Raw genomic sequence first — 14,742 nt, 5'->3', positions numbered from 1 at the left:
CATTTTACATACTTAGGCAGAACTTCAGGGAAAATTGAGAAATTCAACAATAACGAGACACCAATTTTGGAATTTGGAAGAATATGGATCAGTGGATCAGTGGGATTCAATGCATTAGGAAATCAGCACACAAGCCAACAATAGATTTTTCTCAACAATTTTAATGTGACGTTACTTTTTTTTATATAAAGTTAAAAAAGCCCAGCAGTGTAGAAAATAAAGCTAGAATTCTTAATTGAACCAATAACAAAGCGATCACCCCTCCTCTGTTTTGGTATGAGGCCGATAGATGGGCCTGGAGAAATGTAACCACTCTCAATTTGATATACAGAGCTATGGATGCAAGGACTGACCATTCACGATATAATAATTATAGTTTTACCCATGTTTTAAAGCTATACAGTGTTTGTTTACATTTCCATCGTTTACAAACATTGGAGTAAAACAAGCTTATATATTTATAAGTTATATTCTTCAAGAATCAATAGGTATATATAATTAATTTATAAGTCCTAAAATAGATACAGCAACTAAGGATTCTAGCTTTAAAGCTTTGGTAGGGCCGTTCATCTAGTCTGTTACAATATAAGGGTTACCAGATGGGCCCGAATCCTTCCATTAAAGGGCCCATAATAGTTTAAAAGTGGCTTCCTCAATTTCTAGTGATATTGAAAATGCAAGTTGGGCTAAAGCAATGGTGGATGTGTTTTGGGAATTTGCTTTTACTAGTTCTTTCACACCAGTGTAGCTGACAAGGGGATAAAGAGAGGGGATATGAGGGTGAGGGGTCTCCCAGCTACAGTATGGTTGGTGAGGAGCCAAGGATGTTGGAACTGAGAGGGGTTGATTCCTCTGACAATCTGGATGTAAACTGGTATCAAGGTGTGTACTGTGTACACTGCTATGCTATTGTGTGTGTCTGTGTGTGTGGTGTGTGTGTGTGTGTGTGTGAGATCACTTCTTCTGCCGGCGGAAGAGATTCTTGACGCTCTCCGCCATAGGTTCGTTCATCATGTTCATTGGCTGGTTCTTCAGGGCAGCCTCCCGCATACTTTTGTAAATATACTCATTCTCTCTAAACATCCTCAGCTCCATTTCTGTCTGCATACGCATAGCCTAGGGAGAGGGGGAGGGATCAGGTCATCAAGGTGACTTTAATCTTGGAGATCGTTCCCTGTGTGTGTGCATTTATGTGTGAGAATGCATGTGTGTGTGTGCATGTCTCATGTCTTACCTCAAGGTCTTTGGTGATGGGATGTGTGGGTCCGTGTGTTCTCTGCAGGATGGCATAGGCTTTACAGATCATGCCGTGTCCCACCTCTATCTTCCCTGCCTGCCAGTGGGTCACTCCTGCCCTCATGGTTGCCATCCCCAGGTGGGCGTTGCATGGATGGTATAGCTTGCTGTCAAAATGTGATACAGTGATACATTTAATTACACCGTTTTTTATGGTTACAGGTTTCTTATGGTCAATTGTACTTACTTGTATCCGTCCACCATTTTGCGTGCATAGTCAGCGGCCTCGTCAATAAACTGCAGGTAGGCTGACACCTCGCTGGCTGTGCTCCACATCCTTAGCTGGTAGATGTGTGTATCAGCCAACACTGGCTCCTGTTTCTCCATACACTCCCTGCATATCTTAATAACCTGGGAGGAGAGAGGAGGAGAGCGGGAGGTTTGATTTAGGCTTGGAATCCAGTGTGTGTGTGTGTGTGTGTGTGTGTGTTTATGTTGTACCTCATGGTAGTTCCCCTCCAAGCGAGCCTTATCCATCTTCTGCAGCATTTGCAGACTGTACTCTGTTACCTCCTTCACCTGCTCCTCAGGTACCTACAGGACAAGCGAGAACAGGAGAAGACAGGAGAGGACAGGTGAGGTCAGGAGAGAAAAGGACAGGAGAGGAGAGAAGAGGAGATAAAAGGACAGGAGATGAGAGAATAGGACAGTAGAGGTCAGGAGAGGAGAGGAGCCCTGGTTTAGAGAAAAATATTATTATTCTGCTCTGCTCCCACCTCCCCCAGACAACACACACTCTGAGGTGGCAGGTTAGCCTAGTGGTTAGAGCATTGGACTAGTTACCAGAAGGTTGCAAGTTCAAACCCCTGAGCTGACAACGTAAAAATCTGTCCTTCTGCCCCTGAACAGGCAGTTAACCCACTGTTCCTAGGTCGTCTTTGAAAATAAGGGCAGTGCAGTGTTCCTGGAGCTTGCTCAAATCACATTTTATTGGCCTGATACACATATTTACTAGATTATATTGTGGATGTAGTGAAATGCTTGTGTTTTTAGCTCCAACAGTGCAGTAATATCTAGCCATACACAACAATCCACACAAATTTAAAAAGTAAAATAATGGAATTAAGAATGTCCAATTACTACAGAGTAAAGATATACAGTACCAGTCAAAAGGTTGGACACACCTGCTCATTCATGGGTTTTTCTTTATTTTTCCTGTTTTCTACATTGTAGAATAATAGAGAAGACATCAAAACTATGAAATAACACATATGGAATCATGTAGTAACCAAAAAAGTGTTAAACAAATCAAAACATATTTAAAATGTGACATTCTTGAAAGTAGCCACCCTTTGCCTTGATCACAGCTTTGCACTCTCTTGGCATTCTCTCATCCAGCCTCATGAGGTAGTCACCTGGAATGCATTTCAATTAACAGGTGTGCCTTGTTATAAGTTAATTTGTGGAATTTCTTTCCTTCTTAAAACTTCTCCAGGATCAGTGGGCCCCTGGCGGGACAGTTGAGCTAACATAGGCTAATGCGATTAGCATGAGGTTGTAAGAACATTTCCCAGGACATATTGGCATCTGATATTGGCAGAAAGCTTAAATTATTGTTAATCTAACTGCACTGTCAAATTTACAGTAGCTATTACAGTGAAATAATACCAAGCTGTTGTTTTAGGAGAGTGCACAGTTTTGAACATGAAAAGTGTTAGGCACATTTGGGAGGTCTAGATACAACATTTTGAACAGAAATGAAATGGTTTGTTGGATCAGTCCAAAATCTATATTGCACCTGGGCTGGAATAATACATTATGGCCTTTCTCTTGAATTTCAAGGATGATGGTAGAAAAAAAATACAATAAAACATTTTTTTCTTTGTATTATCTTTTACCAGATCTATTGTGTTATATTATCTTACATTCCTTTCACATTTACACAGACTTCAAAATGTTCCCTTTCAAATGGTACCAAGAAAATGCATATCCTTGCTTCAGGGCCTGAGCTACAGACAGTTAGATTTGGGTATGTCATTTTAGGCAACAATTTAGACAACAAAAAAAAGGGACCGATTTTTAAGAGTTTGAGCCATTAATTTGTGTTGTAACAAGGTAGGGGTGGTATACAGAAGATAGCCTTATTTGGTAAAAGACCAAGTCCATATTATGGAAAAAACAGCTCAAATAAGCAAAGAGAAACAATAGTTGATCGTTACTTTAAGACATGAAGGTCAGTCAATCCATCAAATTTCAAGAACTTTGAAAGTTTCTTCAAGTGCGGTAGCAAAAACCATCAAGCGCTATGATGAAACTGGCTCTCATGAGGACCACCACAGGAAAGGAAGACCCAGAGTTACCTCTGCTGCAGAGGATAAGTTCATTAGAGTTAACTGCACCTCAGATTGGAGCCCAAAAAAAGTTCAAGTAACAGACACATCTCAACATCAACTGTTCAGAGAAGACTACGTGAATCAAGCCTTCATGGTCTGATTGCTGCAAAGAAACCCCTACTAAAGGACACCAATAATAATAAGAGACTTGCTAAGGCCAAGAGACACGAGCAATAGACATTAGACCTGTGGAAATCTGTCCTTTGGTGTCATGAGTCCAAATTTTAGATTTTTGATTGCAACCGCCTTGTCTTTGTGAAATGCAGAGTAGGTGAACGAATGATCTCTGCATGTGTGGTTCCCACCGTGAAGCATGGAGGAGGAGGTGTGATGTGTGGGGGTGCAATGTTGAAATACTCTACTCAACAAATTGGATGCAGTCTACCACAGTGCCATCCGTTTTGTCACCAAAGCCCCATTCACTACCCACCATTGCAACCTGTACGCTCTCGTTGGTTGGCCCTCACTTCATACTCATCGCCAAACCAACTGCCTACAGGTTATCTACATGTCTCTGCTAGGTAAAGCCCCGCCTTATCTCAGCTCATTGGTCACCATGGCAGCACCCACTTGTAGCACGCGCTCCAGGAGGTATATCTCACTGGTCACCCCCAAAGCCAATTCCTCCTTTGGTCGTCTTTCCTTCCAGTTCTCTGCTGCCGATGACTGGAACAAACTGCAGAAATCTCTGAAGCTGGAGACTCATATCTCCCTCACTAGCTTTAAGCACCAGCTGTCAGAGCAACTCACAGATCACTGCACCTGTACATAGCCCATCTGTAAACAACCCATCTATCTACCTACCTCATCCCCATACAGTATTTATTTATTTATCTTGCTCCTTTGCACCCCAGTATCTCTACTTGCACATTCATCTTCTGCACATCTACCATTCCAGTGTTTAATTGCTATTGTAATTACTTCACCACCATGGCCTATTTATTGCCTTAACTCCCTTATCCTACCTCATTTACACTCACTGTACATATACTTTTTGTTTTCTTTTGTTCTACTGTATTATTGACGGTATATTTTGTTTATTCCATGTGTAACTCTGTGTTGTTGTATGTGTTGAATTGCTTTGCTTTATCTTGGCCAGGTCGCAGTTGCAAATGAGAACTTGTTCTCAACTAGCCTACCTGGTTAAATAAAGGTGGGAAAAAAACATGTTTTTGCTGGTGATGCTGTCAGGGATTTATTTAGAATTCAAGGCACACTTAACCAGCATGGCTACTACAGCATTCTGCAGCGATGTGCCATCCCATCTGGTTTGCAGTTAGTGGGACTATCGTTTGTTTTTCAACAGAACAATGACTCTACACACCTCCAGGCTGTGTAAGGGCTATTTGACCAAGAAGGAGAGTGATGGATTGCTGCATCAGATAACCTGGCCTCCACAATCACCTAACCTCAACCCAAATGAGATGGCTTTGGATGAGTTGGACTGCAGAGTGAAGAAAAAGCAGCCACACGTGCTCAGCACATGGAAAAGCATTCCTCATGAAGCTGGTTGAGAGAATGCTATAAGTGTTTAAAGCTGCCATCTAGGCAAAGGGTGGCTACTTTCAAGAATCTCAAATATAAAATATATTTTGATTTGTTTAACACTTTTTTGGTTGCTACATAATTCCACAACAAATGGACCACAGAGTGAAGGAAATGCAGCAGGTGCTCAGCACATGGAAAAGCATTCCTCATGAAGCTGATTGAGAGAATGCCAAGAGTGTGCAAAGCTGTCATCAAGGCAAAGGGTGGCTACTTTCAGGAATCTCAAATATAAAATATTTTTTGAATTGTTTAACACTTTTTTGGTTACTACAAAATTCCATGTGTTATTTCATAGTTTTGATGTCTTCACTACTACTCTACAATGTATAAAACAGTAAACAATTAAGAAAAACCCTTGAAGGAGTAGATGTTCTAAAACTTTGACTGGTAGTGTATGTATGCTGGAATACATGTGGGGGTAGTATATAATGTGTCACTAGACATGTCTCACATGTCAGTCTGGTCTTGTCAAAATTACACACTGATTGACACCGATGACAACACGTTATTATCACGTGACAATGCATTGTGCCTTGTTACCAATGTCACCGTTGCAGATGCTCAATAATGTTCTCTGTTTTCATAATGATGCCATCTGTGTACATAGGACTGACAAAAGCCCTAGGAAAAGAATTTGAATTCTATAGTCCCAGTACTCTAATGTTAGGGTATTGCTTTTATGAGCGTAGTCGTGGAGGGCAGCTGTCTTGGCTGGCTTTTGTCCTGAGTCTGACCTCTGAAGCAGTGACTCATCTAGATGTAGGAAAGAATGTGAGTGGACTCATGGCCTATTAGCAACTTTAAAGTGGTTTGATTTGATGTTACAGCTAGCAGTGATTTAGCCTACAGCAAGTCAACACATTCCCACAAGGCCTAGTACAGGATATGATGTTCATAAATCGAAAGCAACACAAGGTTCAGTTCTTTTCACTTTAAACAATAATCAGTCCTAGGACCCATCATTTGATCCTATCATAATAAGTCATGATCTGAACCCAGTGGGATGTTTGTTGGTCAAATTTAAATGACATACATGGGTGGATTTCACATTCACATGCCCCTACCTTGACCCCGTCCACCTCCTTGCCTCCCATCTTGAGGTCGTCTTTGATGTGACCTTTACAGTGTTCACAGGTGCAGTCAAAGAAGTAATGCATTTTCAGCTGTCTCTGTCTGTCCTCAGTCACGTTCAGGAAATCCACGTAGGACACTGTCACCTCCTCACCTGGCTCGATCTTGCCCAGGGCACGCAGCTCAATCCTGGGGTGAGGAGAGGGGCAGTGAGGGAGTTATGTGGGGTGCTCCGGAGGCAAAAGGCAGGGTGCATCTCAATAGTCTAAAATGGAATTCTGAGATGAACCCATAGCTACAGTTGTAGATCACTGACATGTGACAATGCACAGATCACCTGAGGGGTCTTAGGCAACATTTGGTTACATTTTTACACAGATCTTTTCATCAATATTTCCAAACACCAGCATAGAATTTGCTACTGTCTACTATCACTCACACGGCACTCTGTACAAGACAGACAAGGAGATAGACAGAGAGAAAGGGAGACGGAGAGACAGGGGCAGACAGAGGGTGACGGAGACAGAGATAGACAGACAGAGGGAAACCCAAACACAATGTTCAGAGAAGAGCCAACAGCACAAATGGTGAAGGAAGACATGATGACAGGTGGACATTCCTTATGTTTGCTGAGCTTGGCTTGCAAACAGGTGGTGCTAGTGACTTGCAGGACTGGAGTGGTGGAAAGGGGGAGGGCAGAGCCAGATATATCTAAATATATGGCTCTGGGAGAGGTAGGTGGAGTTGTAACAGAATTAGTAAGTTAGCAAGTGTAGCAGATGAGGATTTGTGAAATTCACTCCTCATTTACAATGGTGCCCTGACCCCAATCTGCAATTGCTCTAAGATCAATGCTGGGGTCGCTGCGGAGTGAGCTTAGGGGGTGAATGTAGCAGTTGGGGATCTGTGAAAATCCTCCACCTAAAGTGTCTCCACTTGTGCTGCCAAATTGCTAGCTATTTGGCATCATGACTTGGTAAGACACTTGTGGAAGGTGGTCATGTGTTTTTACGAGGCAGAGATCCTGGGTTCGAGCCTCAGTATGGGTCGAATCAGGAGTGAGCAGTGTGATGTCCTTTACACAAGCAACCATTTTTGATATGATGAAGCAACTCAACTTTAAACTGGAAGTCAGGTCTTACTGAGCCCTTCCTATGAAGTACCCTGTTTCAAGTTTATGTCTGATAGTGATGCATCATAGGGGGGATGGGTGTGAGGTTTTTATTGATGATGTTGGAGATGAGGATTTATGATGGTGAGATTTTAATTGATGATATTTAGGAAGTTGTTGGGGTTATACTATTGTACCAGAAAGACCCACCTCATCTGAGAGTGATACACAGTATTCACAGCCGACTGACTGAAAGACAAAGCAAGAAGCAGTTTACACCAAACACACACACACACACACACACATACACACATACACAGCTTATAACTCAGTCAACCTCAATGCTCATGGTGTCCCTATTGTTATTGAATTACAGTACATACTTGCCATGGTTGAGGATGACAGTGCAGTTAGGCCAGCAGTCATGGTTGACCAGACACAGGTTAGGGAACAGACCCACTCCCACAGCATTTAGACCTCTCTGGTCACTCACTGTGAAGCCATTACAGTTGATCTACAGAGGGATGGAGAGGAACAGATGGACAGATGAAAAAAGGAAAGTGATAGAATAAGAAGAAACAGGAAGAGAAACAGGTAGAAATGGAGAGAAGAAAGAGAAGAGGGAAGAACCTACCACTCCAAAGATGTGCGAGATGTCGTCTACACGGTGTTGCTTGCTGTTGCGTGGCCAGTAGTCCAAGAAGTTGTGGATGTCCACCTTCAGCTCCTTCAGATCATCCTCTGGCATGTCACTGATGTGGTTCTCCAGATCGTCCAATGAGGTCATCTGCATGTCTGACATGACACCGCCCTCTTTATCGAGGCGCCACATGATGCGGGCGGCCAAACTGACAGGGACACGGAACATGAGTTGTTAGTTCAAACCTTGATGCTCATCCATAACATGATAATGACTCAATTGACAGTAAACTATTCAACATTACACACTTTCTATCCCCCTGCATCCCCCATCTCTCACTCCCCATGCACCCCCCTAAGTCTTTGGCTCCTCCTCCCCTCCTCCTCTATTCCCCCTCACCTCACCTCACCCACGAACCACAAGTGCCACCCACACACACAATCCCTCCTCACCGGATGTTCTCATTGGGTGCCTTGCTGAAGTTGTCCCCGATGGCCCCAAAAGCCTTGATGGCTCCACACTCCAGCTTGTGTTCCTTCCAGCCAGCGCTCTGGCATGTCTTGTCACAGTACTGGGCGAACTTACACTGGCCACAGCGCTGCAGCTTGTCCTGCCTGCGGAAACAGCTGTGGCAGATCTTGTCTGCAAGACTAGTAAGAGAGAGGAGAGAGAGACAGAGACAGAGGTTTAACCAACTCAGTGGCCTTGTGGTCCTATTCAGGGGGTGTACTTGTACAACAGAGAAGGCTGTTGAGAGGAGCTATATTAGGAAACACTCATTGTAATGGTTGGAATGGAATAAATGGAACAATATCAAGCACATCAAACATATGGAAACCATGTTTGACTCCATTCCATTAATTCAGGCATTACAATGAGCCCGTCCTCCTATTGCTCCTCCCACTAGCCTCTTCTGTTGTACACACTACAGAAATAGGAGATTTGGGCCTTCTGGCTCCAGCAAAGTTTACTTGTCCAATGCTTACTTACTTACATGAGATTGAGGCTAGTTCCATGATCCATAGCAGGGGAAGAAGGATGGGAAAGTACATCCCCACATGACTTCATGTGATGACCTTTGACCCCATGTATCTGTCCCCTGCTGAGGTCATAGCACTCTGATCTTGTTGTTCACAAACTGATTTGTACCTATAATATCTGGTGAAGTTTGTTGTGTCTCTCCAGATAAACAAAAAATGCTCCAACGCAATTTATTTTGCTTCTTGAGACCTAACCTGTCCAGGCCTGTCCCACTGCCCTGAGAACATGTGGTGTGACAAAAGACCAGTTCATACGGCTGTCACCTAACTGTCATGTCCAATCATTTGCAGATGACAGAGAGAACTACAGCATAGTACAGTATAGAACAATACAGTACAGTAACATGGTAAAGTGCTGTATCTTCAACTAAACGATGGCAGGCTTTAGCCTATGTGTCAGCATGGGACCTGTGTGTGACCTCATCACCATTTTACACTATGTAAATGTTTTGAACTAATTATATGTGGCTGTGAATAACACATGTTAATGGTTGCAGCCCAATTCTGATCTTCTGCCCAATAATTGGCAAAAGATTTGATCAGATTGGCCAAAATACCAATAAGTGGCAAAGTTTCAGAATTGGGCTGCCTGTGTAAACGCAGCCATAAAGACATATAACACGGGATCGGTATATTGGGCTCATGTGTGGTCGCCCATGCATTAGGAGTTAGTCATGTCTCATGTGCCCAGCCAAACCCCATCCATACTGCAGCATCTTCTTACCTGTCAAAGACAACTGCAGCAAAAGGGGGTTCTGAGAAAAGAACGTCTCCGGAAAGCAGCTCCTTAGTGGCTCTAAGGCCCCTCCCCTTTCCGGGTGAGTCAAACACCTCAATGTTGTCCATGTCAGGTGTGGTGGTCCGGTCCGAGAGACAGAGAAACAGTCCGTTAGGTTAAGGAGACAGAGAGAGAGAGACTGGAAGTGAGTACTGTATGGGTGTCCTCTACAAAGTAGATCTTTCACGTTCTTCAACAACTGCACATTCCACACCCCAATCTACTAAAATAGACTTCCACCACTTGAGCTGAACCAAGTCAGATAGAGAAGGGGGTTGGTGTGGGTTTGAAGGGTGCCACTAAATTAGTCTTGAAGGAACCCTAGACCAAAATCACTTCAATCACATTCTAGTGTCCTTAAAGCTCATCTGCCATTTTTGAGAAAGTTATCATTACTTTAATGGTTTTATTGTTATTTTCCTTTGATCTGTTGAATCACCCCCACCCCACCCCCCATACACACATTGTCCTGAGTTGGTCTCTCCTGGGTCCTGGGGAGTATTTTGGTCTCTCAGTTGGGCCTGTCTGTCAGGAGTCAGTTGTGGTGACGTTGGACAGCTGCTGGAAGCTAGTCAGACCCAGCACCACACTATCTCCTTTCCTCCACCATGTTCTGGTACTTTCTCTCTCTATCTCTTTCTGTCTCTTTCTATCTCTATCTATGACTAGGTGGGGTGTCAAGTATGATATCATAAGGCCAGGCGAATATCATTAACCCCTGTTTAAGATCTTTAGGGCGACCATGTCCAAGAACATGGGATTGACAATGTTACTTTAAACAAATTCAATAAGATATCTTCGTAAACTTGGCAGAAGACAGTCTATTTAAAAAAAGTCTTACTTTAGCCCTTCTCAGTCTCCTTCTCAGCTCATTTATCACCTGATTTATCACCTGATTAACAAAAGGCACATTTCAATAGGTGGTCCAGGTATCCTCATGACATGGCACAGGTTTTGTTCCTCATGCAAGGAGGAAGGCCGATGACACCAGAAATCCCCATCAGACCAATTCCTTGAATTCCCTACTCCTTGAAGTTTGCAGTTGTGTCTAGAAAACACTATTTAGCTAAAAACGCATTTCTTGAGCTTGGCATCACAAATAATTCACACAAACGGAGACAAAGGCAAAGATGCACAGGAAATACCTGTTTGTTTTTTTAACCCTTTCGCGTGTGTACTTCAGTGCATTTATACTTGGGGCATTGCTTTTGAACAGTAAAAGTTTAAAAATAATAATAGGTGTCACATCAATGGCAAACATGATGACTATTTTCGTACATGATGCGTACATTGTAATGTGTACATTGAAAAATATGTGTACCATTTCTTAAGAGGACTCAAGCTTGAAAGAAAGTCACATTATTTTGCCATAATAACGCTGTATGAGTCATGACCTACTATATATGAGACATCTGCCACACAGTATATTATCATTTGTAGCAACATATGTAAGGAGGTTCTTTTCTGATTCTGTTCTGATTGTGTCCCCATTTACACTTTTTCTGCAAACCACCTCAGCTGACAGACCATGAAGGATCTGTTCAGTGCACTGTTCATGCTCTCTTCTTTTAGCCAGGAGTCAGCAGTCATGACAGTGACGAAAACAGCTCAAGTCTGATAACAATAGACATTTGATTTATAGAAAAGCACCAAAGATCCAAAGAATAGGTCCAAAGAATAGGCTATTAGACTTCTATTCCAGCTGCCGTTACCCTTAAGGAAAACCCACATGAAGTGTTCCAAAAACACATGACATTTAATGTGAAATTAAGTGATCTTATGTGAAGTTAATGTGATGACATGTGACAACATGTAAAGCAACATGTGATAACATGAAACTAAACATGAAAACATGTGAAGTGTTTAGAAAACACGTGAAGTGTTTAGAAAACACGTGAAGTGTTTAGAAAACACGTGAAATTTCATGTGAAATCAAGTGAATTTCCACATGTCAAGTAATGTGTTTTTTTCTGTAGGGGTAGACTTACACCACGTTACTTAGTGGGTATGCTTCTTATTTGACCTCTGTCTGTCTCAGTCCTGTCTTTGACATTGGGTTATGTTTCATAAGACACTGTGTCAGCCCTAAGGCATGCATGTACTGGTAATAGACCTGTTATCAGTGACAGCCTTCCCCAAAGGAATACCACAGTAGCATGGTAACATTTGAAAAATATGTTTGAATATAGTAATACAGTATGGTAAACAAAGCACAACACAATAATATTCCTAAAATAGCCCCAGTACTTGGCCAGACAATGGATTTTATCTGCCTGTCAATGGGACCTTGTTTCTGTGTTTGAAAGAGCAAGTATACAATTTGTCATTTAGACTAAGGACGTCATAACCTAACCTACATTTTTGTGGTACCGCCTTTTATGTTTTTATAATGATGTTACGATTTGTTGTGTCTATGGAGAGCGTGGAACACTTCTTATACTTACTGGATGTGAAAGAGGTGGCATGTGGCCTAGCACTTAAGACTGTTGGGCCAGTAACTGAAATGTTGCTGGTTTGAATCCCTGAGCCAACTATGTGAAAACTCTGTCAATGTGCCCTTGAGCAAGGCACTTAACCCTAATTGTTCTGGATAAGAGCATCTGCTAAAATGAATGAGAGATATAACAAACATGTTTGTTCTTGTTTGAATTGAATCATTGCTAATCTTGGTTAAACCAAAACTAAATCCTTCCGTAATTGGTAAACTGATGTATTAAGTTCTGGGTTCATACATTTTAAAGGATGGCTGAACTTGATGATTTTGCCTTGTTTTTCAGCTTGGTCATTAAGAAATGCAGTGGCCATGACTGAAGCCAAACAAGAGTTGTGGTCATCTATTGTGTGTATGTGTGTACATTCACTCTACCAAAACAGTACAAAGTTACAGTCATTCACCCTTCTAGATAACGTGAAACAGTCTAACCAGGTCTTGTGTCTTGAAGTCGCCTAGACTAGCTAGCAAGCAAGCCAACTTCTTTCGCCAATTAGCTTCAGCGGCTGGTGTGCCACTGTGGCAAAGTTGGTTTGACATTGGATAGCCTATGGGGCTAGTTAGGGACCGTCAATAATTTATAGTTATATTTTCATGTTGCAGATCTTTCAGTTGTCCCATTTAATGATTTCAATATTTGTAAATTAATTTCTAAAATGTTGGTTTGAGGATTTTAAGTAATTGATATTTGGAGCTATTGAAATGTTTTACTATTGTCCCATGTATATTGTGTACTTTACTGATAGTCCCTAACAAGCCCAATAGGGATATTGAATGTCAAATCAAATTGACCATGGAGAGTGGTGTAAAGGACTTAAGTAAAAATACTTTAAAGTACTACTTAAGTCATGTTTTTGGATATCTGTACTTTACTTTACTTGACGATTTATATTTTACTTTCACTTCACTACATTCCTAGAAAAAATAATGTACTTTTTCCCCCATACATATCTCAGCCATATCTCTGACTGGCCAATAAAAATTAAATATTAAGATGGGCAAAAGAACACAGACACTGGACAGAGATATGGCTTTTTCTTTACAACTCTGCCAAGAAGGTCTACACCCCGGAGTCGCCTCTTCTCTGTTGACGTTGAGACTGGTGTTTTGCGGGTACTATTTAATGAAGTTGCCAGTTGAGTACTTATGAGGTGTCTGTTTCTCAAACTAGACACTCTAATGTACTTGTCCTCTTGCTCAGTTGTGCACCGGGGCCTCCAACTCCTCTTTCTATTCTGGTTAGAGACAGTTTGCACTGTTCTGTTAAGGGAGTAGTACACAGACTTGTACGGGATCTTCAGTTTCTTGGCAATTTCTCACATGGAATAGCTTTAATTTCTTAGAACAAAAATAGACTGACAAATTTCAGAAGAAAGGTATTTGTTTCTGGCCATTTTGAGCCTGTAATTGAACCCACAAATGCTGATCCTCCAGATGTTTATTTATTTAATTTGTAAAAAATTATTTCACCTTTATTTAACCAGGTAGGCCAGTTGACAACAAGTTCTCTTTCACAACTGCGACCTGGCCAAGATAAAGTAAAGCAGTGCTTCAAAAACAACAACAGATACAGTGCCTTGCGAAAGTATTCGGCCCCCTTGAACTTTGCGACCTTTTGCCACATTTCAGGCTTCAAACATAAAGATATAAAACTGTATTTTTTTGTGAAGAATCAACAACAAGTGGGACACAATCATGAAGTGGAACGACATTTATTGGATATTTCAAACTTTTGTAACAAATCAAAAACTGAAAAATTGGGCGTGCAAAATTATTCAGCCCCTTTACTTTCAGTGCAGCAAACTCTCTCCAGAAGTTCAGTGAGGATCTCTGAATGGTCCAATGTTGACCTAAATGACTAATGATGATAAATACAATCCACCTGTGTGTAATCAAGTCTCCGTATAAATGCACCTGCACTGTGATAGTCTCAGAGGTCCGTTAAAAGCGCAGAGAGCATCATGAAGAACAAGGAACACACCAGGCAGGTCCGAGATACTGTTGTGAAGAAGTTTAAAGCCGGATTTGGATACAAAAAGATTTCCCAAGCTTTAAACATCCCAAGGAGCACTGTGCAAGCGATACTATTGAAATGGAAGGAGTATCAGACCACTGCAAATCTACCAAGACCTGGCCATCCCTCTAAACTTTCAGCTCATACAAGGAGAAGACTGATCAGAGATGCAGCCAAGAGGCCCATGATCACTCTGGATGAACTGCAGAGATCTACAGCTGAGGTGGGAGACTCTGTCCATAGGACAACAATCAGTCGTATATTGCACAAATCTGGCCTTTATGGAAGAGTGGCAAGAAGAAAGCCATTTCTTAAAGATATCCATAAAAAGTGTAGTTTAAAGTTTGCCACAAGCCACCTGGGAGACACACCAAACATGTGGAAGAAGGTGCTCTGGTCAGATGAAACCAAAATTGAACT

General features: G+C 41.9%; 1 protein-coding gene across 2 annotated transcripts; it reads right to left on the bottom strand.

Moving 5' to 3' along the window:
* Positions 1-141: 141 nt before the first annotated feature.
* Positions 142-10,020, bottom strand: smyd1b (SET and MYND domain containing 1b). Of its 2 annotated transcripts, XM_031829725.1 has the most exons (10): positions 9,764-10,020; positions 8,452-8,649; positions 7,994-8,207; positions 7,743-7,873; positions 7,570-7,608; positions 6,242-6,437; positions 1,738-1,830; positions 1,484-1,647; positions 1,235-1,403; positions 142-1,116 (listed from the first exon to the last, which is right to left on the bottom strand). In XM_031829725.1, exons 1-10 carry the CDS (start codon positions 9,883-9,885, stop codon positions 955-957), a joined length of 1,488 nt encoding a protein of 495 aa, XP_031685585.1. In that variant the 5' UTR covers positions 9,886-10,020; the 3' UTR covers positions 142-954. The 2 variants fall into 2 exon arrangements, with proteins under 2 accessions (XP_031685585.1, XP_020346006.1); XM_020490417.2 differs by lacking the exon at positions 7,570-7,608 and having other exon boundaries at positions 152-1,116; positions 9,764-10,018.
* Positions 10,021-14,742: the final 4,722 nt, after the last annotated feature.

Source organism: Oncorhynchus kisutch, linkage group LG8 (assembly GCF_002021735.2).
Source record: "Oncorhynchus kisutch isolate 150728-3 linkage group LG8, Okis_V2, whole genome shotgun sequence".
Classification (NCBI taxonomy): Eukaryota; Metazoa; Chordata; class Actinopteri; order Salmoniformes; family Salmonidae; genus Oncorhynchus; species Oncorhynchus kisutch.
This window is presented reverse-complemented; position numbering and strand designations above follow the sequence as displayed.